Below are 27,515 nucleotides of genomic sequence, written 5' to 3'. Positions count from 1 at the left end.
GCAGCTTAAAGGAACTGTATGACATAAGAATTATGACACTGTCTGCTGGTACTGGTCTGAGGYAGTGAACTGAGATGCTCTTTCTTTTCTCACCACCACTAGGGAGATGCTGTGAACTTTGCAACTATTTCCTCTAGCAAGCACTTGCTAAACAGAAAAAGTCATTCAGTCGCTGGTGTCAGTGGTAAGTACAGGGGGAAGGCGCTTAATTAGCCAAACTTGCTGTTAACTCGGGTACATCCGTGTCCTTTTACCTGTGCTGGTAAAAGGTGCAACCTGGTGCCTTTGGTCAAACAGAGAGCARTACTCTCTGAAGATGGTTATAGACAGGTTCCAAAATGGTAGGAGAAAAATACAAATGGCAAACTTGTGTTGTCCACACTGTAGTTCCTTCTGTTGTTTCTGTCATTTATCCCATGTTCTGAGCTAAAGACCACTTAYGTCCTGGATGGGGTTCAAGACACTTCCTGTCTTTATCATAAAGACAAGGTCAGATCACACTGAACTGTAAGGAAATRCACTGGGGACATAGACACAGCTGGACACAATGTTCCTCATCGTGCAATAACTTTATTACTTTGTTAGTGATCTCAGCCTGTTCTCTGGTCAGAGTTCACAGTATTAAAGTGATGCAGTTATTAAAATGATTTAGCAAACAATGTATACCGGTATCAAGGAAGCTAGATTACTTGTAAGGGTTTTAATTCATGCTGAATATCATCTTTAACTTCACAAAGTAGGAAACTGCTGAATAGGGATCTGTCAGTCCAGCTAACAGAAGTATGTTTCAAAAATGTTGCAAATTCATGTACTTGATACTGATAGCCTTCTGAGACCCCTATCTTGGAACTAACATATTCCACTGGTTGACAAATAGTAACAGCTAGTCTACCAATCAATAGAAAATGGTATCTTAAAGATTCAGGCCACAGCATATTCCAACAACAGGAAGTAATGTGCAGTTTTCACAAGCAGCAGCAAATAGCAAATTAATCCAGCAAAAATTCAACATTTTACATAAGAGCCTGCATCCAGGAATTCATGGTGGAGTTTGGTATAAAGTGCTTTTTAAAGACAAGAATTYGTATTGGGCACCCTTGCATATAGATCTTGCTCATTTAGATTTGGTCAGACCAAGAATATCCCTGAGTTATGCATAAAAGCAGGCTTTTCAACAAAAAATACAAGTAAATAKGTAGTATTTATTCATTGTCAGTGAAAAGAATTATTAAACTTACTTAAAAGCTTTAAAACACCACAGAAGGTCAGTAGCTATAAAGAGCAAACGCTCAAGCTATAAAAAGTAAAAGAGCTGCCACAGAGAAGTGTGTGGTTACATCAAACCTTCAGCTGTAATGGTCTGTGAAGCGAAAGGATTTAGGTTCTGAACTAATGCAGTGGATATTCTGCAACTGTTTTGCTCTTCTGGCTTCTAACCTAAGCTGCCTTACTCGCTCTTTAGCTGCTAGCTCTTCTGCTCGTTTTTCTTCTCTCTTTCTTTTTAGCCATCTGTGGAGGGGAAAAAAAAGACTAGAAATACTGACAATGAAAAATAAAGTTTTTATCTAATCCATTCACAGGATGCTAGTGCCCATTTAACTAACAATCCCACCAGATGCCTAGAGTCACCTTGTCCTGCAGCATATAGCTTATGTGTTACAGCTGAGCCAATCTAAGAGCCTGCCACTCCCAACCACAGGTGGCCCTGCTTTTCTATCCCAGCACTCCTGGTTCTGCACCCACCTTTCTCTCCCCCTTTCATTGAGCTGACTTAAGCCACAGWTGGGGGGGGGAAGTTGTTGGGCTACTTTTCTGCCTGTTAAATGAACTGAATCAGCACAACTCTTCTCCATAAGAGGCAAAAAGGTGATAGAAAAGGAGCTCCCTTTTTTAGCACAAGCAATCCATTAGGTCAGCCCAAACCTTTACAAGTAATTTGTCAAAAAAAAAAACAGTGAATAGACAACACCAAGGAACTGATAGACTTTTGCTAGGATATAAGCTTATAAGGATATTTTCATACAGAAAGTTAATAAAGACTTCAACAGTAACAACGTACTGTAAACTACGTTCTAAGTTGATTATGATTATTTGTCTAAGGCGATAGACTACACAATATTCAAATATTCTGGTTCCCTAGGAAATAAGAAGAATGACCATACTCACTCTTTAAAGGCTCTGTTGCATTCTTCTGTTCTTGGAAAAAAGGTCATGCCCTCCGCTTGGCGTCTCAAAAATTCTATCTGTTTTTCTTTTATGCGTTCTTGGTGCTTTTTTTTAAGCCATACCTTGAAGGCTTCTTCTGGATTCCTGTTCCTCTCCTATTTAAATAAAAGGCATAGGCCCACAAGACTTRCCATTAAGTGACCTTTATATTAATAATTTTTTGAACTTCCCTAACATCTCCCATCCACAATTGGGAAACATGCTTTATGAGCAAACTAGAGCACATGCTAGTTTATCATGGAAAATATGTGAGCAAGCATTCAAAGTAATATTTTGAAAAAATACTGAATTTAGTTTTTCAATCCCATCACTGTCAGATGCRGAAACTTTAGAACAGGGCATCTGAATCTTAGGCTTTCGGTCATCATGCACATTAACTTGCTTGCCAAACAACTCTGATGGTAAGGAATAAAAGGGTTCCTCTGCTCATTGTTCACTCCAGGGTCCAATGAAGTTATTCTGCTACTGAAAAACAGCATCACTATGTCTTCTGTAAATGGTGTTATGGCTACTAAGTTCATGTATATAGCTTGTATGACACAAGCCACCCTGCTAGCAGAACAACTGAACATGAAAGTCAATCTAGTTCTTCAGRAGAAACAATATAACAAAAAATATTTCCCATCAGTTTGAATTTTCATACACTTACGTAAGCATAAGAGCTAAGAATTTGGGGTTTTTTTCTATTTAACCGGAGCACTATAAATCCTATTTCTACATTTGAGAGCTCTTACTTTGCTGTTCAAGTCTTCTAGCTCCTTTGCACGCCGAATTCTCTTTTCTTCTTGCACTTGTTCTTTTTTCTTCTGCAACCAAGCTCTAAAAACCATCTCATTCTCTCTTTTCTTCTGTTCTTCTTGTTCTCTTTTCCGTTCTTCTTCCTTGCACGAAATTAAGAGTGAATAAAAAAATCTTATTTTTTTTTAATAATCCTCTTGATCTGCAAAGGCCTTCATTGTCACAGTGGACAACAAGCAAGTTGTTTGAATTTTATCTGACATACAAAAATGCTAATGAAAAAGGAACACGTGCATTAGGTTGTTACTATCTGGCCTAGCACTTCCCCAGTTCAGGTTACAGTCAGATGCTTTCAATGGGACCCTTTTTTGTGATTATCTCCATTTCATCTCACCTCACAGGCATTTCAGTAGAAACAGGTTAAGACTTTTAAAATAAGATCTGTCTGATCTGAATCCACAGCTCTGAATGGCTTTAAATCAGTTTAAACTGACCCATTTTAAAAACAAGAAACATCACAGGCTTGCTATACCACTAAACCCTGAAGGATTTTTAACTATCTATGGACTTCAGGCACTAGGTTATAGATAGGAAACTTTTCTGTACATGAAGTTGTAATGTATTAAATTAGGGAGGCACTAATAGCTTAACACTTTTCTCAAGCTTACAAAAATGGATCTATTTTTATAAAACTGAGAAAAATTATGACTAATGACAAGTGTCCACATGCAGGAGAAAACATTTCAAATGATGCTACAGAAAGATACCAGGGCATTTTACCAGATTTTGATTCTCTCTGGCACAGAACCTATAATCCCAGTTAATTTCAACACTCAGAGAAATCTACTCTTCCCTCAAACAGATGATATTCCTCTCACTTACATKCAACTTTCAGACTGCACCCTCCAAATTTACAATTTGTATTTACTAGAGGAAAAAGAAGGGGGGAAGCAAATAGATTCCAATAATCTCAAGTGTTCCCTTCCTAGGAAATACATGTGTTATATGTGTCATCAGTTCCCCTTCAAGAATGAAGAAATAAAGTAACACATTTTTTACCTTTTTCATAAGTTAGCCAACAGAGGAGGAGATGTAGCACACTGTATCAGCACAATAACCTTCCTTGCCTCCGCCATATTACTTGTTACCTTAAATACATACACCTTAAATACATGGATCATGCTGTCAAGAGATCTAATCTTGTTTGTACATGCAACACATACTAGTGTTACTGCTAACATTTCATACTCCTTGTTATTGAGCTAAGTCTCAGCAAACTTGTCAAAGAAAGCAGACTTGACCTACTTTCCTGGATAGAAAGTAGCCTTTCAAGCTATTTAGCTTATGTTTAAAATAACTGTCTGGAATCCCAGAGAAGCATGAATGGTTTGTGTAGAATCTGAACTGCCTAAACTGTTTTGAATGAATATTCAAAAACAGAGTTTCCTGATGTGATCACTACTATGTTCATGTGAAATGTCTGAATTGATCAAAATCTTGCTTTTAAAAAACAAATATGAAATCTTTAATATCTTAAATAGCAAAAGAAGTCACAACATACGCAGTAAGCCACCTTTTTGCAATGGTATGTAAGTGCAAAGAGAAGCAAAATAGCTACATTTTTTAAATTTCTCATAAAGATTTCTGAAGCTCCTGTTACAGCTCTCAGAGGCTGACTCTTCTATTAACTATTATTTTTCTGAAGAAGGCACTGGAAAAAAGAACTAAAATGTTTTGAGGGTTTTTTTCAGTAGTGATTTGATTTCCAAAATAGAGTTTACATTTTTTTTCTTTTAAATTGCTGACCTAAGCAGACACAAAAAGAGTAACTATGGTACTCTGAATATTTTCTTCTTCCTCTCTGTGTAGTGCCCAGGTAAAAGCAAGTAAGAAGGAAAAGCAGTATCCATAAAGGAAGAGGAAGAAAAAAAAAGAAGAAAAAAAAAAGACTGCAACAAACTAATCAGGAGAATTTACTACAATATTCATCCATGTAAAACCTTTATACAAAAAGAAGTATTCAGTTACACTATCATTTAACATGACTTACCTGCATGCATCTTAACCAATCAACAAGATGTGCCCCTTTTGAAGTCAGTCATATCTCCCATACATGTTGTGCACACACCCCCTGTCTTGTCCCTAGTTCTCACAGTCATTCTGCTGTCTAAAATCGTAATTTATGTCTGAGCACTCTCCCATACAACAATTACCTACTGCATACTTCATTAGTAGCCAAATGTGCACCTGCATTACTGTGATCAATGCTAACCTTCTGCATTGTAGTGTAATCAGTAGGGGCGCAGTATCATGCACTTTCTAGATTCCTGTAAACTGTAGGCCAATAATAGAACTTACGCAGTGAGTCAATAAGCAAAAGCAGTAAGCACAATATGGCAGAAGAAGGCATATTTATGAAGGATTTATTAAACAAACATTTAATTTCCTCTGTGAGCAAGGCATGACCCTGTGCCACTATATTCCTTTTTAAAGAAAGGAATTTTGAGAGATTCTGTATAGACTTTGGAGAATTATTATTACTGCCTCTTTTACCACAGAAAGATGGAATAAATACACTGAACACATGGCTCRGTGAAACAGAGGAGTGTGATGGTCACTGTGATCTGCTTGATGCCTCTGTATCCTTACCTCTTTCCTCAGTTTCTCCTTCCTTTGTTCTAACTGCTTCCGCAGCTCTTTTTGCCTGGGAGAAAGACAGTAAGTGGAATTTCTCAGAGGTGTATTTGCAGATTGTGCTCTCTGTGGAGTCTTGCGTTTTCCTGGACTTCTTGTAGCATTGATGGCAGAATTTGGACGACACTTAGGGTTAGATGGAGGCTTAGGGAAATACACAGAGTCTTCTTCAGCAGGAGAGGAATAATGTTCTCCTGCTACTAGAGATGCTTCCTTCATTCGAGACACAGTGCCAGAAGAACTGTAATGTGAAGATTTGGGACAAGTATGCTGAGTTTCAATATCAGTGAAAGAAACGCTTATTGGGGGCAAAAAGCCCTGGCTTTCAATGTCATGTAAACTCAAGAGTTCGAATTTTCCATCTTTTTCCACTAGGATCTTCCCATCCTTCTGTTCCTCATCATTGCCAGTATTTGGTGAAAGTGATGTGCTTTCCCGTCCCATTTCATTAGAAATATGCAACTGAGATAGCCTATTTGAAATATCATCTCCTCCTGCAAGATCAGCTTTATAAACATCAGCATCTTCTACAGGAGGAACTTCAAGATCTACCAACATATCCTTAAATTTTAATTTCCGTTCTCTATTCTCATCCACAGGAGCCTGATCCTCCAGTAGTTTGTTGGCTTTTTCAATCTTTTCCAATATGTAGCGCTTTATTTCTTCCTCCTCTTCCTCATCTAGCTCCTTTTCATTTTCAAGCTTGGAGTCCTGGATAGAGCATTCACTATCAGTGTCAGATACATGCTCTTCCTCTTTATCATCAGACCTGGATTCTTCATTGGATGGACTCACTTTCACAACTACATTTGCCTCAGAAAGCCGATCTGTATTCTCTTCTCTTTCCTCACTGTCTTCCCCTTCCTCAGAGTCCTCCAAGACTTTATCAATTACTGTGTCAATATCCTCTGCATTTTGTTCAGGATTCTAAAAAATTAAAAATAACTCTCAGTCTATTCTTTCAACAAATAACAGCATCAAAGAAAAAGACAGAAAAGCACAAGAGAGAATAGCAATACTGATTATAAGATAGGCTATCAAATATAGTTAATATCATAATCAATAAACTTTTTGGCACTAACAACTCTTTTGCAGTTTCCCCATATTCTCATCTACGTAAAATTTAATAAACCACAGCTTGAGCAGCAAAGCAATCTATGACAAAATAAAAACAGAGTAATGTAAGTTGGAAAACACTTAAAGGAACCCACACTGCAAACAAAAGTATATTTGAACCAAATATATTCTTTTCAACAAACACTGAATTTTCTGAATTAAGGTAATCACAACCAAAATAACTGTTCATTGAACTATTTTTCATTATAATTCCAAATAACCCTCCTTGTCCAAATTCAGTGACTGTATATATACATTTTAAACCACATTTCAAATCACACCGAATTCTATACTTACAATTCCAAATATCATTCTTTTGGTCTTCTAAATAAAATAACTAGCATTTAATTTAACAAATACCTCTCTTTCACCAAGGTTTTCTTTTTCTTCTTCATTAATTAGCCATTCTAGGTCTTTTTTGAAGTCATCCTCATACTCTACACTTTCTGCTATATCATCCACATCTTCTGGATTGCCTTGGACTTTCCGTTCACTCATTTTGATGGTATGTTAAAGTAATACTACAAAAGGAGAAAAAGACTTGTTTTAAGACACTAGTGACATACAAAAACAGAACACTGATATCTCTCACAGCACCCACATAAAACCTGTGAGCAATAGCAACACTACTATTTAGATAATGCCACAGCACCTCTGAATTAAGGCTCATAAATGGTTTATAAACAYGAATGATTTTTTGCCTTTCCAGCTCCAGCTCCTAAATGGAGATTTGAGACAAAGCAAACCCACATCATTTAAYGTCTGTCTTGCAGTAAATCTTTGGCAAAGCAAAGACTGGAACTCATGATCTCATGACTTGTAGTTCCACGCTTCTTTTAAAGAGATGATTCTTTTATGCTTATTAGAAGCACTATGAGCTTCCACTGCTCTCAGCCCTGTTTTTCATTGTTGCTTTACATCTGCCTGTCCYGCCTTACTTTAAGCGAATCTTAATTTGTTTAAAGTTATATTACAAGGTTGCAGGATGCATAAGGCATRGAAGATCCCTGGTATAGTTTATGGTACATCAAATCAGGAGAAAGTTTACCATCAGGACACATTAAATTGAGAAGACATTAATTACGCTGATGACACAAACATTCTGCTAGAGTCACTGAACATTTACAAGCAGCTAACTTTCAAAACATATCATCTACACTAATATTAGAGGGGGAAAAAAGGTCACACAGACACCAATTAAGACTGTTGGAAAAAGGATGCAGTTTCAGTTTGAATTTCCAAAGAGGACAACAGTGGGAAATACTCAACAACCAGTTAATCGGGCTGGATATAGTCATATCCATGTCAGAACTGAAGAAGAGTCACTATAAAAAACAACATCTTTTAAGCAACCTTTGGACTGGCTAGTGCACAGGTGCCAACAGCTCCTGAAGAAGTGCTTAAATGCCAGTGCCTGGAGATCCAGGCTGACTGCCTGACATACCAGCCTCTGCCCAGCTCACGCAGTTGAAGGCATCTACCTGCACCTAAAGGCAAGAAAGGGTTAAAGACATGTGGAGATACACAGACTAGGTAGCTGATGCTGCTCTTTTTACAGCTTTACCATATATCATTCCTTCCCCAATTTGTTCATCACTGTCTACAAAAGCAACATAAAAACAGGAAAAGTTGATGATTCAAAAGTGCCTCTTTTCTTTTTACCATCTGCAGTATGCTGGAATTTGCCACTTCTAAGCACCTCTCTTGCAGGAGAAATCTGTCTCATTTACAATACACTAAAAGATCACTCTCTGAGCATCAGCATATGGCAACATAATATGGGATCTAAGAATTAGCTCTGACCCAGGATAGCACAGCAAGCTGGCTGCTGCTCCTTATGTCCTCGCTGTCTGATCCACCCTGCCAATCCAGACAAGACAGGCTGCACCTGGACTTTCCAGCTGTCTAAGCATTTTGTAACTGTGCCCCCAAACAATGACTTCCACTCTCTTGAAGATGCTGCTTATATTACTTCAAGCTTTTGTTTTACGTTCCGATGAGCACCTTTGAATTCTTCATTCTTTATTCCCATGAACACCGACTCACAGCCTTGCCTCTTAAGACCCTGTATTCCACCCTTGGCAAGAATGTTGCCCTTTGTGACCTCAAAATTTAGCCAAGTTAAGAGGAAAGAGTAGTAATAAACCTGGTAACAAACTTCGATGCAAACTTCTTTATGCAAAAGCTTACCCAAACTTCATAGAAAATACCCTTTTTGTTTCATCCCTATTTTGTCCAAGGAAAGGAGGCAATTCTTCCTAAGTTTCAGCTTCTTTTTTAGTCATCATTTGTCACAATAATTATTTATTCACACTAGGTATCTCTCAGGTGAAATTTCCAGTTTGTTCAAATTGTTGTCTTGGCTTTCTGTATCATTTCTATTTCCATCACTCTGTCATTTGCCATCTCAACCTTTTTGCTTWCAAGCCCGCCTACCATCACAAGTACCTATGTTTTGGATGCTAGTACCTACCTAGGTTCTAAATGGAGATTACTTTGCTCCACCACATACTCAACACAAAAGAGACAYTCCTCCTTGCCTTAGTTCTAATTATGGGAAGCGATTACATTCAGCACCCTACAAAGCTGAACTGGCTTTTAATGAAACAGGTTCATGCCAGTATGAGMCACTCTGCACAACTACTGAACACAATTCATTTATAATACATGTAATAAAGGACAGCAGTCTCTTCTGTTGTAAAATAATCATGGCTGAGCAGGTATTTTTGGTTTAAGGACCTTCATCCATAAGACCCTGAATCATCTCCTCTTCTATTCATGTTCTTACACARGAAAGTGCTTGAACTTTAATAATGGGAACCAAAGGTACCCTAAACTTAAGTTTTCATTTTTATCCACTTATATTTAATTTTGGGGGGAGCAGGTGGGGAGGGGAGACATATGCTGTGACTACAAATTCTTCTGCAAAGCTAGTAACACATTCACGTGGTTATATCCATGCACAGGCTAGGCAGAGTTACTATAAAAACCCCATGGATACTGTCACTGGCATTTACAACTTTGTCTCTTTGTACAAATATATATATATAAATACATATATAAAATTTTATAAAAATACATATATAAAATTTTATATATATATATATATATAAAATTTTACAAATATATAAACACCCAAACCGTGCAATTTTACTGCGAGGAGCATACACCTGTGCCTCAGGGCCTCAGCTCCAACGCAGAACGACGATCTACAAGTACTCCCCAGCCGCCGGTTTCCAGACCGGTGCTGGCCAACGGCAGCTGCTTCTGCTCGTGTAAACCCTTGCAAGCCAAGGGCCCGTAAGCTGTCAGGCGCGTCACACGGCTCTCTCACGGTTACGGTGCCCACGCGAAAGCCCACGCAGCTGCGCTTCGCATAAAACCGCGCCACACGCGACGCCAGAAACCGGCGCGGCCCGGCGGCGTCGCCATGGCAACAGCGGGGACCAGCCTCCCCTCCCTCCTCCCCCGGCCGGCTCACCTTCGCGCAGCAACGGTCATCGCCGACGGCGGTCCCCGAAGGCCAAACTGCCCTCCGCCGCCCGCCGCCTTTCCCTGCCGCCGTCGCCTAGGTAACAGCGGCCCTGGCGCTCTCGCGGGGCGGCGCTGCCCCGTTGCCGTGGAGACGGGCCTCAGCGGCGGGGCGGGGCCCGCCGACCGTTGGCAGCGGCGCCGCGCTGCCATCCCCGGCAAAGCGGGCGCGCAGTCGCGGCGCCGTGGCTCGACGCGGCTCTTTATCTCCTGTCTTCACCTCTGAGGTTACTTTACAAGGAACGGTGTTTTTGAAGACTTTCCTCTCCCCCCCCCCCCTCCCCCCCGCCCGCATTAAACACTTTCCTCGGAGCTCAAGGGTACTTAATATTTGGAAATTAAGWAAAACGAAACAGAAAAAACCCTAAGGGCAGCACCCGTAACTGCGGTCCTCTCTACCGCCACTGTCACACAAGCATGCATTCAGGATTACTACCAGTGATTTAAAAGAGGGTTTTTYGTGCCTAGACAAGCATGTTTCGATAGTATTAAATTATGCATCTGTTTGGCACTGGCAGCGTTTCATGTCACAGCTTGAGCGCCACTAGTTTTTGTGTTGTATTATTCATTCCTTGAGTGATAATAAGCAATCTGAGCAGGTTGGAGCTGATGAGCTCAAAGCTATGCGTGTCAAAACGCGCTTTCATTAGTAAGATGCGCTCTCCTCCCCCCCCCCCAAGGACATGCCCCTCTGCATTAATCACATATCACTTTCAGAACTTTGAAATGTAAAAATAAATAAGTAACCGTCCCAGTTCAAGGAGCTGACGTATGGATGACAACTGGAAGTCAAACAGAAAGGCCATATACTTACAGCGAGCGAGTGAGGGGTTTACATCAAAGACCCGTCTAGGGGGAGAAAAACAACGAAACAAAAATCAAATAAACCCCAGAGGTTTTAAACACAGTGCCTCTGTGATTAGCTGGCCCGAAAAGGGGTTGCACGGCAAGTAAATGAGCCATGAAGCATGTAGAAAGCTCGTTATGGACCCAAAGCCCTTTACATGAAAGGGGTTATCAGAGGCGTGMGGCGGGAGCTGTTGTTGCTAAGCTCCCGTGAGGCTGGCGAAGGGCACAGAGCTCTGCCACCTGTTTTTAACAGAGATAAAGTGGCATTTGAACAGCAGGCTAAGCCGCCTGATCGCTTGTGAAAGGCTCCTACTGCACAAAAAATGCAGTTTTTCTGCAGAGCACCCACCCCGCTACAGAGTTAATGTTAACTGAAGAAAACGTGGGCAGAAACCAGCCATGAAGAAATTTAGTGTGGGCATGAAGGGAGGCTTTCAAACTCTCCAAGCAGCGAGGCTAGAATTAACCTTTCATTCAAAGTAGTAAGGGGCAAATAACGAAACCGTTTCCAGCCGCAGCTCAGCAGGGGCTCTGCTTTGTGAGGGGCTCTGTCATGGGGTGGCCTGTAACAGCTGCAGTCTGGTCTCCCTGACCTTGGGGTTTCTTCTAACCCCACGTCGAGGGGGAGAAACAGGCTCTCGGCGCTGTTTTGGGGRAGCAGGAAGGGCTCCCTTGGATATGCCCCTGAGATAGTGCTACACCTGCAGGCAATGGCTCCACCACGGACCGTGCCCAAGGTCATATATTTATCACATGCTTGAAGACTAAACACCAAAATTCTGATTTTCTAACTCTCACAGACAGAGAGCTTTGCCAGGTTCATAGCAGACTAAAACAAGCTGAAGGCTTTGGTGCAGTCCCCAGTTCTCTTTTACCGTAAGACCCTGTTTCATTTCACAAGCCACTACCTACCATTTCATTCAAAACAGGTGCTCTATTCCACTTGTAATAAATTCCACTTCCTTATAACATGAGAATCGGACCCAATTGCTGAAAGATCAAGCTATAATGCATATTGATAATAATTTCATTATATTTTCAGATCAATCTAAATGCATGACTGTGTTAACCGTTATAATGTTAAATCTAGCATTTCCAATGTTCCTGTCTGTGAGAGAGTTGCACAAAATCAGTTGTGGAGAACAAACACAATGAAAACTATAGCTGAGCAAAGAGACTCCAGGGATAGGCTCTAATATGTTGCTTGCTCTTTTCTGTGTCATTAATCAGCTACTGTGTTTACAGAGCACTGATTTATGCTGAGCAAATACATTTCACAGGTAGAGGCTGCATAACACTTTCAGGGTAGCACCTTAACGCCTTTTGTATGTTTTGTAGGAAATGGCCTGTTTTACTCACATCAAAACAGAGGCAGAAATGGTCCGAGAGATTTGCTGATAGGCATACAAAGTAGCCAGGCACAGGGAAACTGCAGTATTCCCAGCAGGTGAGCACCTGCCTGTCCCTGTATCAGCTTAGCACACCGTGCCAGGAACCTGCCTGCCTTCCCATGATGACTGATGACTGATGTCAAGAACAGCTARGTATAATACCCAGTGTTTTCCATACCCTGCCACATTCTGTAACCAAAATCCCTCTCCTTCCTTGTACTTAGCTACAGTCATGCTCCTAAAGAAAAAGCAATTACTTCCATACTGACCCCATCCTTTACACCCAACGGCACAGCTGGTTGTTTCACACCCACACACAGCCAGARGTTAGCCCAGCTGTAATCCTGCAGTAGCCCTGGAATCCAACAGTGGGTGGTGAACCCTGCAGCAGCCTCCAGGTCTTAAAATTTATTACTTTTTGGACAGAGTTAAGTCTAGCACCTGGCCTCTCTCCCTAATAAAGATCCTATAATAAAGTTCAAGAACCATGCCAAGTTTTACCAGCACTATGGTAGTCTGGAGCAGTATACATGAATCCAGCTGTAATACTTACCTTGAGTAGCCCCCAACATTTACTGGAGCCCAGAAACAGCTGCAGCATCCCAGGGAYGCATCCCTGCCGCACATTCCATTTACCTCATCTCCATCAAAACATGTTGCGTGCTGTATCTCTATTGCAGGAGTTAAGCTGCTTGACAGTAGCTGTGCCTCCTTTTTCAGCTCTTGCTGTATGCCGTTGCTTGACCACATGGAAGCATGCGATGGGAGGAGCAAGGAGAAGCACCACGGTTCACAGGGACCTGCTTTGCTTACTGACAAGAGTAGTCTCAGGATTCTCGACACAGCACCTTTCATCAGCACCAGAGAGATCAAATGCCTGTGTCCATCTTAAATAGTAATGCTACATCTCTTGTAGCTAGCAGTTACCTTCCTGCTTTATATATAGACTTTAATCCCTTGCACAGTCAAAAAGCCCCTGGATGGCAGTAGCACTCAGCAAATCAGATAAGAGTCCCCAATTAAGGATAATTCTTCAACTGGCAGAAGAAAGAGCAACTGCCCTATTCTGGTTTTCTGAGGTGAGAGTGGGAGTGTGAGGGAGAAATAATGGTGGGTTCAGGTGCCTTAAAAAAAATATATATATATATTGACAATCCCTTTCCCACTAACTTACATTTTCCATAGTTGTTGATATTTGTTATCAAGAGACAATCCCCCCATCTCCTCTGTAGAAGGAGCATTTGTCATCTGCAATTGTTCCATGCGCAAATATGGGAGTATGTATTTTATTTCTGAGACAGGATGCAAATAAAGCTGCAAATTTTGGTAGATGGAGTGTAGTTTTGCTTGTGTGTTCATTAAGTAGTTCCTTCAGGCAATAGCATATTTAGAAAATGCTGATAGATAGCACTGTTTGTGTACTGCTGGCTTTTGAGAACTCACTCTATTTCCAGGTGAAGACACCCCCAAGACTACTTTATGCAGTCCCATGCACCTGGCTACTATCTCCATGTCACTGAAGTTTCATCCCTTCTTACTCAGACAGCCATAGCTCCCAATTTCAATTTAAAATGTTCTTCACATCTGTAATGTTCTTCCCATATTTTCTTGCAGATTGCATGAGGCGCTTCTTTTTTGAGGGGAGAAGAGAGGAAACTTTACTCATCCATTGACTGATACAATAGAAGCACAGACCTTACTTAGATTTATTACACGTAGAATTAGAACATGTAGAACCCATTAATGGTTATGGGCTGGAATAGGGACAGCTTGCCCATGAACTGGCATTCGTGATCCATCTTCTAATCTGACATCTGCTTTCCCTTAGTGTCCATTAAGGAGATGGATGCATCTGTGTCTACKGGTCAGGGTTAACCTGCACTAGGGATTTACTTTCTCCACTGCTTGGTTGGCCTGGACTGGAACTACCACTGGTATTTTTGAACTACTCAGCAATTAGGGATCTTTAATACCAGGTGCAAGACAAGACTTCAACAGAGTTCTGCAAAACTACACAAAACATTCCTTTTTGCATGATTTAATGTTCCTGTATTTTTCCTTTATGTAACAATGACGCTTAGAACCAGCTGTGTTACTTACCTGCAGCAGCAGTGCTCTGGATTAGCAAGGTATCAAAATACAAAAATAAACACTGGCCACAGAAGAAATCTCAAAATACTTTTATTTAACAAAAATAATYATTCAATCAGAACCAAACTGAAGGGGTCCTATGAACAATATCAGTGTTTGCAGTACTTAATATGCATCAAATCATTCTGCATATAGGTCCAGTCAGGCTCTACAGTCAACTCATCACCACAGCAACAGTGCAACATAGGAACCTAAACAACTTCAAGGTTTAGCTTCCATACATTAATAAGTTTGAATACATATACAGTGTAGTTGCCATACTACAGTTGCCATAATTTCATGACTTTGGTAGAAACACCATTCTGTTATTGCTAAATTCATTAGTTAGTTTCTAATTTGCTTTTAAAAGACTGGGTTGTTCCCCAAAAGTGTCTTCTGTGCGAAAAAAAAGTGATTAAAATTGAGCAGCTTCTTTGACATAAGTGCCACACACCCGCTCCTCACCCCTTGTTGCAACTGTCATCAGGCCAAGAAACCCAATGAACAGGACATGCACTTGTTATCCTTTTCCCAGGACAGCTTATCAGCTAGTGTTTCACTGCTTCAGATTTTTTTTTTAATGGTGAAGAAAGCAATATATACATGTGTGGTTTCAAGTTTCTGTTTCAGGATAAGGCGGTTAATTTTACACGTATAAATGCCAACACAGTTGAGCYCCAAGACATTTTACAAGCCAGGCTGCAAACAGTGAGGTTTTGGGGAGTGTGTTCCTTTGAGCAGCCAGCCTGAAGGACTCCATGGACCCCCTATAGCACATCCCAAACTGATTAGTCATTCACCTCATGCAGTAAAGCCTGGGGCTCACATATATGATAAAAATTACYTGTCCCAGCCAGGAGAGGAAAGTCTTTCCAGCCCAGGTGCTGTGAAACCACCACAGCATTAAAGAAACCAAAGCTGCTTGTTCAGGCTCTGACTGGAATAAACTCTAACCACTGACACAGAGAAACAGCATGGAGGGGAAGCACACTGCATAGCATCTTCTCCCATGCCATTTCTCCTGCACATTTAAAATCACCATGAGCTGCACAGCAGCAGGGACAATCTAAGCCAACCCACAGTATACTATGGATATCTCTTGCTGTGCAGGTTATGGTGCCCAGGTAACCAAGTGCCAAAGCTCAGAACAACTCCTTCCCAGGGCTCAAGTCATTTGGTGAAAAAAAAAAGTTATTCTTAAAAACAGGTATAAGGCAAATCCCATGTTGCTCTGACTGAAAATAAAGAAAAAAAAACAAAACAAAAAAAAACAAAAAAAAAACAAAAAAACAAAAAAAACAAGAAACAAAAACTCCCTGCACATCCATTTTTCTCTTTAGGTGAAAAGGAGAGGTAGAGCTAGCAGACAGAAATCCAACGGAAGAATCAAAGCATTTTAAAAGGCAAAGAAGCGACAGATCAGGAAATAAGCATTTTGAAAAACTTCAGGCATTTATCCTGATAATTACAATAACAACCAGTGTCTGTTCAGTCACCACAGTCATAATTCTCCAAGGTTATAMAAGAACAGGTTAAAATCCTGCACGTTCCTTCTCCATGCTACATTCACATCCACCATCTCACTGCAACAGCCCAGTCTCAAGAGTTGTGTGTCAGTGACTCCTATGACTGCTGGAATCTGGAGTTTCAAAGGACAAAGGCAAGGACAGCCAAGGGTCCTGGGGTTAACATTTTATCTAGTTAGACCCCCTCTACGCCTCCCCTCCAGCTTTACAGTCCCTTGAGCATGGGCCTTCGTAAGACAAGCATCATTGCTGATAACACATTCACCAGCATCACAATTCACCCCAAGTTAAGTTTTCAGGAGAAAGTACCACGATCAACTATAGTAAAACTCTGGCTGTAGGAATGGCAGGCAGGAACAGTGGAAATAGTACAAGCAATTAAAGGATATATGTGCATATGCAAAGACATTAAGTGTATGTCTCAAAAGCGTATTAACCCTCAAAAAAGTGCATCCACCAGCACAGGGCAGGCACAACAAAAGCCACACTGCACAGCACAGACTTAAGGCCATCCCTATCCCAGGCCTGGGGCTCTCTGCAGAGAGGCCTAYGAGTGCACCCTTGCTTCCACCCTGCAGCAGCATCTCAGTAACAGAAAGAACAGCAGCAGCTGACCAGATAATGGTGAAGTGCCTTTCTGATGGCATCTCCAAGCTTAAACGAAAACTTCAAGGCTTTTGCTTTTTGAAATGGTTTAAAGTTCTCTGCTGCACTTCCCATACAGGCAACAGAAGAACAAAAGAAGTTTTAGAAAGGTGATATTTGTTCTTACTTATGTAAGAACATATACATACATATACATTCTAAAATGTGATACTAATATAGTATAAATATAGATCAAATACAGTTAAGGTGACCGCCTTGGGAAGTAAAGGCAGAGATTAAAACAAACCTATCACTTTATACATTCTTGCTGTGAGTCTTTACTTGGTGCACTAATGGCTTTCAGGAGATCTGCTTTGAACCTGTTCTTGTCTTCTGTAAGTCCTTATGATACTGTAGATACCACTTCCCAAGAACAGCAGAGAGATGGCCGCAAAGTAAGAGGCATAAATCATGAACTGCAGAGAAAAAAAACAAACAAATCTGTGGTTAAAAACCAGAAGAGATTTTCTACTCTTTTTACAGCAATCCTCATATGTAGAAAACTAGACAGCCCCTCACAAGTTATGGGATTGCCAAATGAAATGCTGCTCCCAGTCTACTGTCTGCCTTTATTACCAAGTTTACCAGCTCTGATGACCAATGTTAGATAACAGTTCAGTTTCCAGATTCATGGATCTCGCATATGGCTGCAGGATAATGGCATTTAGAAATGACAATTGGATAATGATCCCCACAGATCATGACTACAAATCAAGTCCTGAAGTTGATAATGCAAGCTGAGTATCCATCCCTGACTTCTCCATGGAGGAGAGAATTCAGAATGGCTGAATAAAACATGCCAAATCTGTTTGAGGGCTAACACACAAGCTCCCTTCCTCTTCTAAAGGACCACATTTTATATATATATATATAAAAATATATACACATACACACCCAAAGTATACCAAAGTCAGTGAGCACCTCTCTGTCAAACCCTTGACCCAGAAAATAGGTAGTTGAGAAGCTTTATAGCTTGATTCACTTTCCTTCCTCCTGTTGGTAAAGATAAGACAGACTACTATACCTGGGTGAAGATGTCTAACCCAAGCCCACTAGCATCCACAACAATCAAGGTGAGCAGAGTCTGAAGTGCTAAYGCAATGAAAGTATTGACTCCAAATACCAGGGCATACCGCTCCACACTGAGATTTGTAGCAATCTGGAACCTGGAAAGAAAGGGAGGATCAGAAACAAATATTGAGAAGAAGCAGGGAAATGCAGGAATAGGAGGAACTTCTCTGGACAAGGCATTAGATGAGAAGATTATGCATCCTAAAGAGTTGTCCGGTATTTTCCACTATTAGATTACCTTGCACTGACCATACTTTGCCAAGCAGAAACACAGCACACTAGCACAAAGACTAGAAGAGATCTACAGGAACACCCAAAAGACTGCAAAAACTTTGGGAGCTCTGTGGGCTGCAGTCTTACTGAAGCAGCCTCCTTGTCTGGTGCAGTTGCAAAAGGCCTGGTCACCCAGAGAAGATACAACACTCTCCAAATCTCAGAGAGCTGTTGGCAATCTTGAAGCCTAACACGGTGTGGTCCATAACCTCCTGCATCCTTCTGACCACAACTCCCTGCACAGTTACCAGCTTCAGCATCTCCCCTTACATTGTGCTTGAGCTATCATGTAGCAATTGTGTGTGTGGCTGAGCAACAGCTGCACTTTCCTTCCCAAAAGGAAAAGTGTCATTAAAGAAGTTTTCCTCACTAGAGCTCAAGGGAAAATGACCCTCTATTACAATGTCCTCTTCTCATTAGCTAACACTTCACTCAAACCATGTTTACAAAAAAACAACCAAACAACACACCACACTTCCCTGAAAGGCAGTGCTATCTAGTATTTAGAGACAGCTACTTAAGGGTCATGAGACTTTTGATCTTGGGCAGGCCACCAGTAGAAAAATTTCTCAGTACCTCAGTTTCCAAACTGAATCACAACACAGCAGCTTAGCCCCCCCCCCTTGTAACAGATTTCCTGATTCCCAGTGGGCAAGACCTTACCTACATGGAAAAAAAATGCCAGCTTTCACAACAACTGTAGTTTTGAAAGTAATTTACATTACTCACTCAAAAAGTACTCACGTTGCTATTGTGATCAGCAGCATGTAGATAATTCTGAAGACAACATACGATGCATAGCACACCCAGATGTTACGAACAGTGTCCATGATATATACAGCAGCAGCAATAAGAAAGGAGAACAGAGCAAGTGCCACTTCACCCCATGTCGCCCAGGATGTTTTTATATGACCCACAACAACCACTGAAACAGCTCCTGTGAGAAAAAAGGAAAAACATAACTGTTAGCTGTTCAAAGTGATTCAGAGACTGTGGATTAGTCTGTACAGAGCCTAACAGGTAACCATGAGTGAAGTGGAGGTCATTCATGTGTATGTATACCTTAGAGGTTCTCCTTCCTGACCTGAYCTCCCTCAACTGGAAGCCTGTAAACTCCCATTCACTTTTATTAGAAAGGAAGAGGAGGGAGGAAAAAAATAATAAAAAGCTCCTCCCTAGCTTCATAAGCACTACAGCCCCATAACTCAGACTGCTGCTGCCCAGTTTTCTGTATTTGACTGTAGAAATACTGTCAATTGGGCTACACAGAAATGGAAACTCTGATTTAAAATAAATGAAACAAAACCAAACAATGCTAATGATTTTGTAGTATTTCAGGGTCTATGTTCACTGGAGGGGGTGGGGTGGGAAGGAAAATGTCCACTCTGATACACAGCGGTTAGAGGTTCAACTTAGGAAGCACAAAAGTTGAGTTTAGTGTCATCTTTGTACTGGTCTACAAGAATGAGAGCAGGAGCTCAAACCTATATCTCCTAGGAAGCACCTTAGCTGCAAGCTACTGTAAGGGGATCCCTGCGTCCCTTCCCACAACCTTCCATCAGTGTTGATTGTACACGAACAATCTTTTACAACAGGTTTCTAAATTCTGCTGGCTTAAAAAAAACATGGAGGAGGCAGGATGATGACAGATCACAAGATGGGGGAAAAAAAAAGTTATTTCACACAACCAGCAGAGTGGTGATTACATGCACCAATCACAACTGTAACCACTGAGAAGCTCAAATACRTATCACATTACACGAAAATTCCTGCTCAAAAAAGGCCTTGTTCTGCAAACAAGCCAAATACRACCAATAGCATAACAATGCTGCTGTACACAGCAATCCAGACAAACAACATACTGACAAAGGGAGGTTTACTGGAGAGCTCTGAAAAAATGGGATTGTATTAAGCATTTGACCATTGTACAGAAGCGCTACAGTGCGGCATCTAGGCTCTTTGTAACCCTCAGCTGACCTAGCTTAGAAAGCCTTCAGGCACATGAAGACTCCCTAGGTACCATCAGTGTGTACAAGCTTGCAAACCTGATAGCCCTCACATCAGTCTTGCAGACTAACAAAGAACATGGCTATGGCAAGGAAAAGGACTTTATTTTTCCCTCCTAAACAGCTCTTTCCAATACCTGCTGTGACATTATCCAACTGACACTTTCCACTTTGAAAGACTGGCTTCCCTAGTAGCAAAACCCTGAGATGTAGAAAGATGCTAAGTCCCTAGAGTCTCCCTTCCTTTGTCCAAGCAATTCAGAAGTTCAGGAAGAAAGGTATTCATCATCTCACTTTCTGGGATTTAGTGGCAATTAATGAAGTTGTATTCCTCCTATGTTTCAAGGCTGTACCAGCCCAACACCTATTTGTCAAAACATACATAATCTGTGCCCTGCAATTAGACATCCAGAGCCAGTTCAGTGGTTTCACACCTCAACCTTAAAGTTGAGCATTGCCAAGAAGCTGGAGAGGTTCTTCTAAATAGTCAACTGGCCTCACTAGAAAGAATATTCATCTTGCCCAGGACCATCTGAACATAAGAAAACACTTCTCTGTGAGGGTGTGATTCTGTGATTCCTTGCCTGAACACTGGAACGGGTTGACCAGAGAGTCTGCGTAGTCTCCATCCTTGAAGATATGGAAAACCCAAATGGATGTGGTCCTGGACAATCTGTTCTAGCTGACCCTGCTTGAGCAGGACGATTGGACCAGATGATCTCTCTTCCAACGTCAACTATTCTGTGACAGAAAGTTGATGGCCACATGAAACACCCCTTCTGCAATTCAGCACATGTACAAGCAGGTCTGGCAATATCATCTTTTATGAAGCTATTGCTCATTGCTGACCACAGAATGATTATGAGATGTRAAAATGGCAAATGAGACCTGGGATGCACCAGGAAAGGTATTTCCAGTAAAGTGAGAAGAGATGCTGTCCTACAAGTCTGAGGCCTCATTTGAAAATACTTACTGCAGTTCASTCACTCATCTTAAAGAGTAGAAGAGCTTGGCTTCTTTGGCCCAGAGCAAAGAATGGCTGCTTACAGAGAGGCTAAAGAGAGACCATTTAGCACAAAACTAAATAAACAAACACTTTTGTATGAGAAGGTAAATGATTTGGTCATGAATAAGTTTAGGCTGGAAATTGGAAGAAGTTACATTTGCTCTAGTACCCAGTAAGTCAGGTCAGTGGATTCCCATCCTTAAGAGGTTCCTTACAGTCCTGCAAGAGATTTCAGGCTTTTAGTTGGGATTATTTTACTAAACTTCGCTTGTCTGAATCTGTGTCAAGTTGAAGGATTTTTTTTATGTCTGTCTTTTGAGCAGTTCAGGGACAGAGGTTAATCTGCTTTCAGAAAACTTCACCTGATATGATTCAGCCATTTATGAAAATGATGTTGGAGAAAACCATCAGGACTGGAAAGAAGAAAAGCCTCAAGTTTGCCTGAATATAGAGCCAATCACCTTTTCTTCAAATAGGTCCTGTGCCTACAGGCTTTGGAAAAGAGTTTTAACATAAAAAGCACATAATATATATATTTTTTATGAAATAGGATTGTCTCAGTAACAGAGAATCACAGTTATTGGGCAGAGATGATGACTAGAATTGGTGCCTTCTTTCACTTAGTACTGATTCTTTTTCCTAGGACCAAGGCAGGGCATCAGAGGAAACCAAATCAGAAAAGAAATAAGAGCCACAGCATCACAGGAGAACAGAGGAATAGAATAYAACCACATAAACCATCTTCTTTGGCACACTAAGCTTAATGACTAACAGTCAAAGCCTTAAGAATCAAATCTCTGACAGTTTCGAGTCAAACTAACAACAGGTGCTAGACCAGTTTCCAGACCTACAAAGCTGCCACGGYTCCCACTGAATTCCAACTGGAAGCTGAGCACATTTAAGCAAGCATTAGGCCTTCATTATTTGTATACCTTTGTTTCTGCTGCCCTCTTCCCCCTCAAAATAAATGAGGCCCCCTGCAGAGGGTGGAACAATTAATCCATCAGAAAAAAAGGAATATATTGCAACATCACCTAAGGAACCTCTGAAAGGATATGTTAGCAATATTAGAAAAGTATTGTCCTCATTCTGATAATGGAACAGTATTAAACAACTTAATAAGCAAGATGTTTGTATTGACTGACCTACTTGGCCCTTTCAAGTCAAGTGACTTCTTTCATCTTAATAGCTTTTCTGCTTAATAACTGAAATGACTACGTGATGGCTCACTGCATGCTGAGTATGCACAGGAAACTCGCACATTCCCTACACTTCCAGGGGAAGGAAGCAAACACTAACGCCTTCCACCTCTGCCCCACCCCTCCCAAAAAACCCCAACAACAAACAGGTAGGACTCTCACTCTGACTATCAGTGGTTAAAACAGGTACTACCCCTACTGTTTTAGGCCAACAGTCACATTAACAACCAAGAACATACAGTCAGCCATGTATCTGCAATCTTCTGTCAAATATTTCAGAAAGAAGATTGACTTGTGAGGCTCCTTTAAACACCTACATACTGGATTACAAGAATCAGCACAGCACACAGCAAACTTAGTACTGAACACTTGTGTACCTCACAGGAGACTCACCCCAAAGCAACATCACTTAGCACTGTCCTACACAAGAGATCTCCAATGCTGTGTATGCTGGGAAATGCAAGATGCTTCCAAATTCTTGCTCTGGTGATTTTGAGGGACATGAGGCATTTATCAGCCATCGCGGAGCAAAGCAGGAGCTATGTCAGCAGCTTACCTAGCAGCGTTGAGACCGCCTCCACACCACCATTGTAGAGCTCTGAGTTGTGGGAAGGCAGCACCATCTCCCACAGGCCCTGAGCATAGTTGATGACCTGGAAGTAGCCGCAGGTTGATAGTGCCCACCACACGGACCAGCAGAGCATGGTTCGGGAGGAATAGCACTGCAGAAAGTCCTGCCAGAGGTCACTGAGCACTTTTAAAATGTCTACTTTCTGCTCCTGCATAGATTAGAGAGGGAACAGGGAGGAATGTTAGTCTCTGCTTATATATACTTCACATTGCTCATTTTAAGTGAACTGATTGCTAATTGGTGACATTACCATTTTTGGTCACAAACCTCCAGACAGTACTGAATAAAAAGCTTCCCCATCACACTGTTCTAGCAGCTGATCTCTACTCTAACCAGGACAGCCCCTTTCTGTGCTAAAGAAGGGTTAGGTTTGCTCCCCAAGGCCCATTTGATCCTTGGCTCTCTTAAGCAGACAGCAGCAACTGCTGGTTGTTGAAAGCACCATGTGAGCAACTGAAGGGTATCAAAGAGAAGAAATGCAGGAGAATGGACCATAATATTAATTTTGAGCAAACAAGACCAGAAGCCAGTACTTCATAAAGGCAAAAGCATGACTGATGCTTTTTTTGCTTGTTAAGTCCTGATCCAAATTCAGCTAAATGTGATAGAGTATGAAAGAAACCAAATGAGTACTTTTCTCAAAGTCAAWTTTTCTTCCTCAGTACTGGTGTTCTGGGTTTACAATGAAAGTGAAAATTTCCTTTTACAGAAAAGCTGCTAGAGTTATATTCCAAGCCACTTTATGTGAACAGTAGCAGAGAAAACTAGTATACCTGTCCTTTGAAACTACAGCTGCTAATTATAGTCACTGTATGTGCATACATACAGAGTCTTTGAAGACAGGCATACCCTTTTCATGGAAGTCAAAGCAGTTCCTTCACATAAGACTTTGCAGAACTCCTGAGCCCCACTAAACATCTGAAGCCCAGTAGAAGATTTTCTCTTGACTTCCCTGCATGGAAACTTTTAACACAATTACAGGACAGAGCTTTTGCATATTGTGCCATTGTACAGTTTCAGAATAGTTTCCATCCACCAGCTGCGACAATTTTGGGCTCTTGGGGGAATCATGCATTGCATGCCTTGGAAAAAAAACATTATCCACGAGCAATAAATCTCATTTTAAGGTCTATCCAGTAAGACTTCAACACTGATTTTAGCCTACTGTGCCCTGGACTCCTCTTCTGCACCCTTCAAATGGTCACTAATTTGAGTATCATTATTTTATTTAATATCACCCAGTCCCTTTAGTGCTTTCCAACAGAAARATACCTGCTCTCGGATTGTTGTCCCTGCTCTAAAGCCTGACAGAACCACATAGAAAGAGATCAGCTGAAGGCAAAGTAAGAGCGTGTGTGTGTGTGTGAACACACACTATTTTATATAAAAGGCAGGTTGGACTAGACGATCTCCAGAGGCCCCTTCCAACCTTACTGATTCTGTGATATTAGCAACATAACTCTCAAACAGAAGTTTTTGTACGAAGTGCAGGTTTTGGTACAGGAAAACCAAGGAAGGGAACTGTCATATATGCTGCGAAAACTGATTCAGCAAGTTCTACACAAGCAGGTGCCTGATGATCCAGAAGAAGCCTTTGTCCGTCCACCATCTGGAAATACTTCTTCAGTACAGTTTCTCATATAGCCATTAATTTGGGTTCACACAGTGCGATTACCATTTCCTTAGTAATGAGGACTACAATCACATCTGAAYGCTTTTCAACTTTTATATACCAAACTAAGTATACACTGTATACTTTTATAACTGAACTAAGCAAATTCACATCTATTTAAAAATTTTCACCATTAGTTTAGAACCACCCTTGCTCTCATAGTTTGGGAATGAGACAAAAGAAAGAGGGACAGATAATTGATACTAATCCCTTAGTCATTACTGGCACGGAATTTTAGATGCTTTAAGGTGTTTTAATCTCAATATGTTAAGTACACTATGGCTCAAGATACTTCTGCTTTTAATTGCCTCAATAAAGCCATCCCTACCCTTAAAACAGAAAATCTCCAAAAGCATTCACAAGCTATCATGAAAATGGCTATGCTGTTTCCACTGCTGGCACCAGGAGGCCTGGTAAGGAAAGTACCCTTCGAGCACTGACGCCAGTATCTGAAAATAGCCCCACTCTGACTAGGACTGTGTGAGGTGTTCCCTGAGCCAAAGGCCAAGGGAAAAGGCCTTCAAATTCGCCGATTCAAATATTACGCTACAAATACTTGATTCTTCTCTGGAACATCCTTCTTTTCTTCCCATTGGAAGGCAAAGCAAAATAAAGAATGCTTTATTATTATTATTATTATTATTATTATTATTCAGTATTTTTCCCTGCTGTCTCAGCAGCTGGGTCTTGCAGAACTAGGCTGGATAGGGAAAGGATTAGTTCCCTGGAATGTTAATTCTTTGAATTCCCAGTTGCAGCTTGAAGAGGCACAAGCTGAAAGCAACCCCTGATGCTTCCTCTCTAGCCTCAGCTAACACAGCCAGCACCAAGCCCCTCTCCCCTCCCCATGCGGATATTCAAACCACAACTCTGACATATACAGGAACAGCACAGCCTACACACATCTATTTCTCTGGTTTTGTCTTAAAATAAATATAGATAGATACACACACACACACACACACACACACACACACACACACCAATACCTCATTTCTTTCAGTCAAGCGGCTGGCTTACAAGTGAATTCCCTTTTAGTTTGCTAAACCCACAGCAGTGGCTACTTTCTGCCTTGTTCTCAAAACCAGCACAACTTCCTCCTGAGGAAAGAGCAGCAGTGACCTCTCTCCCCACCAAACCTCCTCCATTTTCTTTGAGCTGATTTGACACTTCACTTCCAAACCCATCTTGGGACCCTCTTATCGACCAAGCTAATGCCATCCAAGCCTAAACAACATCAGAGCCTCCACCAGGGCCTTGAAGCCTCCCTGCCATGCTGGGCTCTTATAAATGCACATTACCTAGCTGACACATGGCAGAGACCTGTCCCATCAAGCAACTGGGCACAGGCATCAAGCCTCAAAACTGGAGGCTGCTTTGCTCATCACAAGACCTAACACATGCCATCGCTGATGAAAGGACAGCACTCGTATGCTTTTTTTCCATGGAAGTGGTCAGGTATCTGTAATGAACAGGATATATAACTGCCCTCAGTGACTCTAAGTTACATAGCCCACAAAAGCAGGATGCTGCTGGCTTAGCCCCTAGTGTTCTGGCAGATTGTATTTAAACTCTGATTACACAAAGATGTTTCCTGGAACTTAGCTAAATTCTGTACATCTGTAATATACCAGTGTTATCTCACAAGGAGTACTGCAGCTTCCTTCCAGAATCATAACGTAAAACCCCATCACTCTGTGCCTCGCAGAACAACTCACACAACACTTGCAAAACATACACACACACATATACACACACACACAAAACAGTTGTACATGTGTGTTTGTATATATATATACACACACAAGTATGTATGTATGTGTGTGTGTACACACATACATGTACATACAACAGCCACAACAGCATTACATCTTCTGTTTATTTCAACCCAGGATGTAGCTTACCTGCTTCTGCGATGGTTGCTCTTCCTCATTTAAGGGAACTTTTGTCTCATCCTCCCAACCAGGCATCCTCTGCATGTCAGGATGATCTTGGACAGCAGATCCATTTTTACAGTCCATGACTTTCATTTCCCTACTAATCTGCTGACTTGAGACATGGTGAAAGAAAAGACTTTTCTGGGGCATCGGCAGAAACCAGGCCATACCAAAGGCAATGGACACAGAGGTTAGGGAGATAACATTTAAGCTGAAGAGGGACCAGCCTGCCACCGACACAAGGACCTGCCCGGAGACCGAGCCCACAGTGTAGCCCACCAGAGTGGCACTCCGGCAATAACTGGTGACTTTCTGGTACCAGTTCAAGTCAACGACGCTGTAGATGTAGGAGTAGTAGGCAATGTCTGTGGCAGTGCCCACACCGTAGAAGAACTCGAGGAACTGGATGGCTAGCAGCCCCTGGGCATACAGCAGCATGAACCAGGTCACGATGAGGCTCAGGCCCTGCAGCAGCACCACGGGCTTGTATCGGAGGTAATCAGTGGCCAGGAATACCGGGAACAGCAGCACCAGGTAGGAATAGGTCCAYACCGGGTAAATCTCGTTGAACACCTGCAAGGGGAAGACACAGCAGTAACCCTCCATCACCAAGGTACTTGAGAAAAATTATTTTAAAATGCATGCATACGTATATACGTGCGCACAGGCGCGCCCGCGCCGGTACCTGGCTCTGGGTGAGGTTCTTGTGCGGCCCCAGCAGGTAGCGGGTGAGGAAGGGCTCGGAGGGCCGCACGCTGCAGAAGAAGCCGTAGGCGCAGAGCAGCGCCGTGGGCAGCGCCCAGCAGCGCCCGCCGCCCGTCCGGGCCCCCCGCGCCCCCGCCATGACGGGCCGGTACCGGGAGGGGGGAGGAGA

General features: G+C 41.7%; 2 protein-coding genes across 2 annotated transcripts; both read right to left on the bottom strand.

Annotated features, from left to right (window-relative positions):
- Positions 1 to 841: 841 nt before the first annotated feature.
- Positions 842 to 13,179, bottom strand: CCDC181 (coiled-coil domain containing 181). Its single transcript, XM_085301484.1, has 6 exons — positions 13,099 to 13,179; positions 7,135 to 7,295; positions 5,614 to 6,585; positions 2,961 to 3,107; positions 2,167 to 2,321; positions 842 to 1,509 (listed from the first exon to the last, which is right to left on the bottom strand). The coding sequence occupies exons 2-6, from the start codon at positions 7,270 to 7,272 to the stop codon at positions 1,347 to 1,349; spliced, it is 1,575 nt and encodes a 524-aa protein (XP_085157610.1). The 5' UTR covers positions 7,273 to 7,295; positions 13,099 to 13,179; the 3' UTR covers positions 842 to 1,346.
- Positions 13,180 to 14,709: 1,530 nt separating this feature from the next.
- Positions 14,710 to 27,504, bottom strand: SLC19A2 (solute carrier family 19 member 2). The gene is made up of 6 exons (XM_085301449.1): positions 27,327 to 27,504; positions 26,609 to 27,214; positions 22,958 to 23,180; positions 18,935 to 19,127; positions 17,871 to 18,012; positions 14,710 to 17,262 (listed from the first exon to the last, which is right to left on the bottom strand). The coding sequence occupies exons 1-6, from the start codon at positions 27,483 to 27,485 to the stop codon at positions 17,137 to 17,139; spliced, it is 1,449 nt and encodes a 482-aa protein (XP_085157575.1). The 5' UTR covers positions 27,486 to 27,504; the 3' UTR covers positions 14,710 to 17,136.
- Between the last annotated feature and the right edge of the window lie 11 nt (positions 27,505 to 27,515).

Source organism: Rhea americana, unplaced genomic scaffold (genome assembly GCF_003343005.1).
Source record: "Rhea americana isolate MKP2758 unplaced genomic scaffold, rheAme1 scaffold_177, whole genome shotgun sequence".
NCBI lineage: Eukaryota > Metazoa > Chordata > Aves > Rheiformes > Rheidae > Rhea > Rhea americana.
The sequence above is the reverse complement of the archived record's forward strand: the minus strand, read 5'-3'. Positions and strand labels throughout refer to the sequence as shown.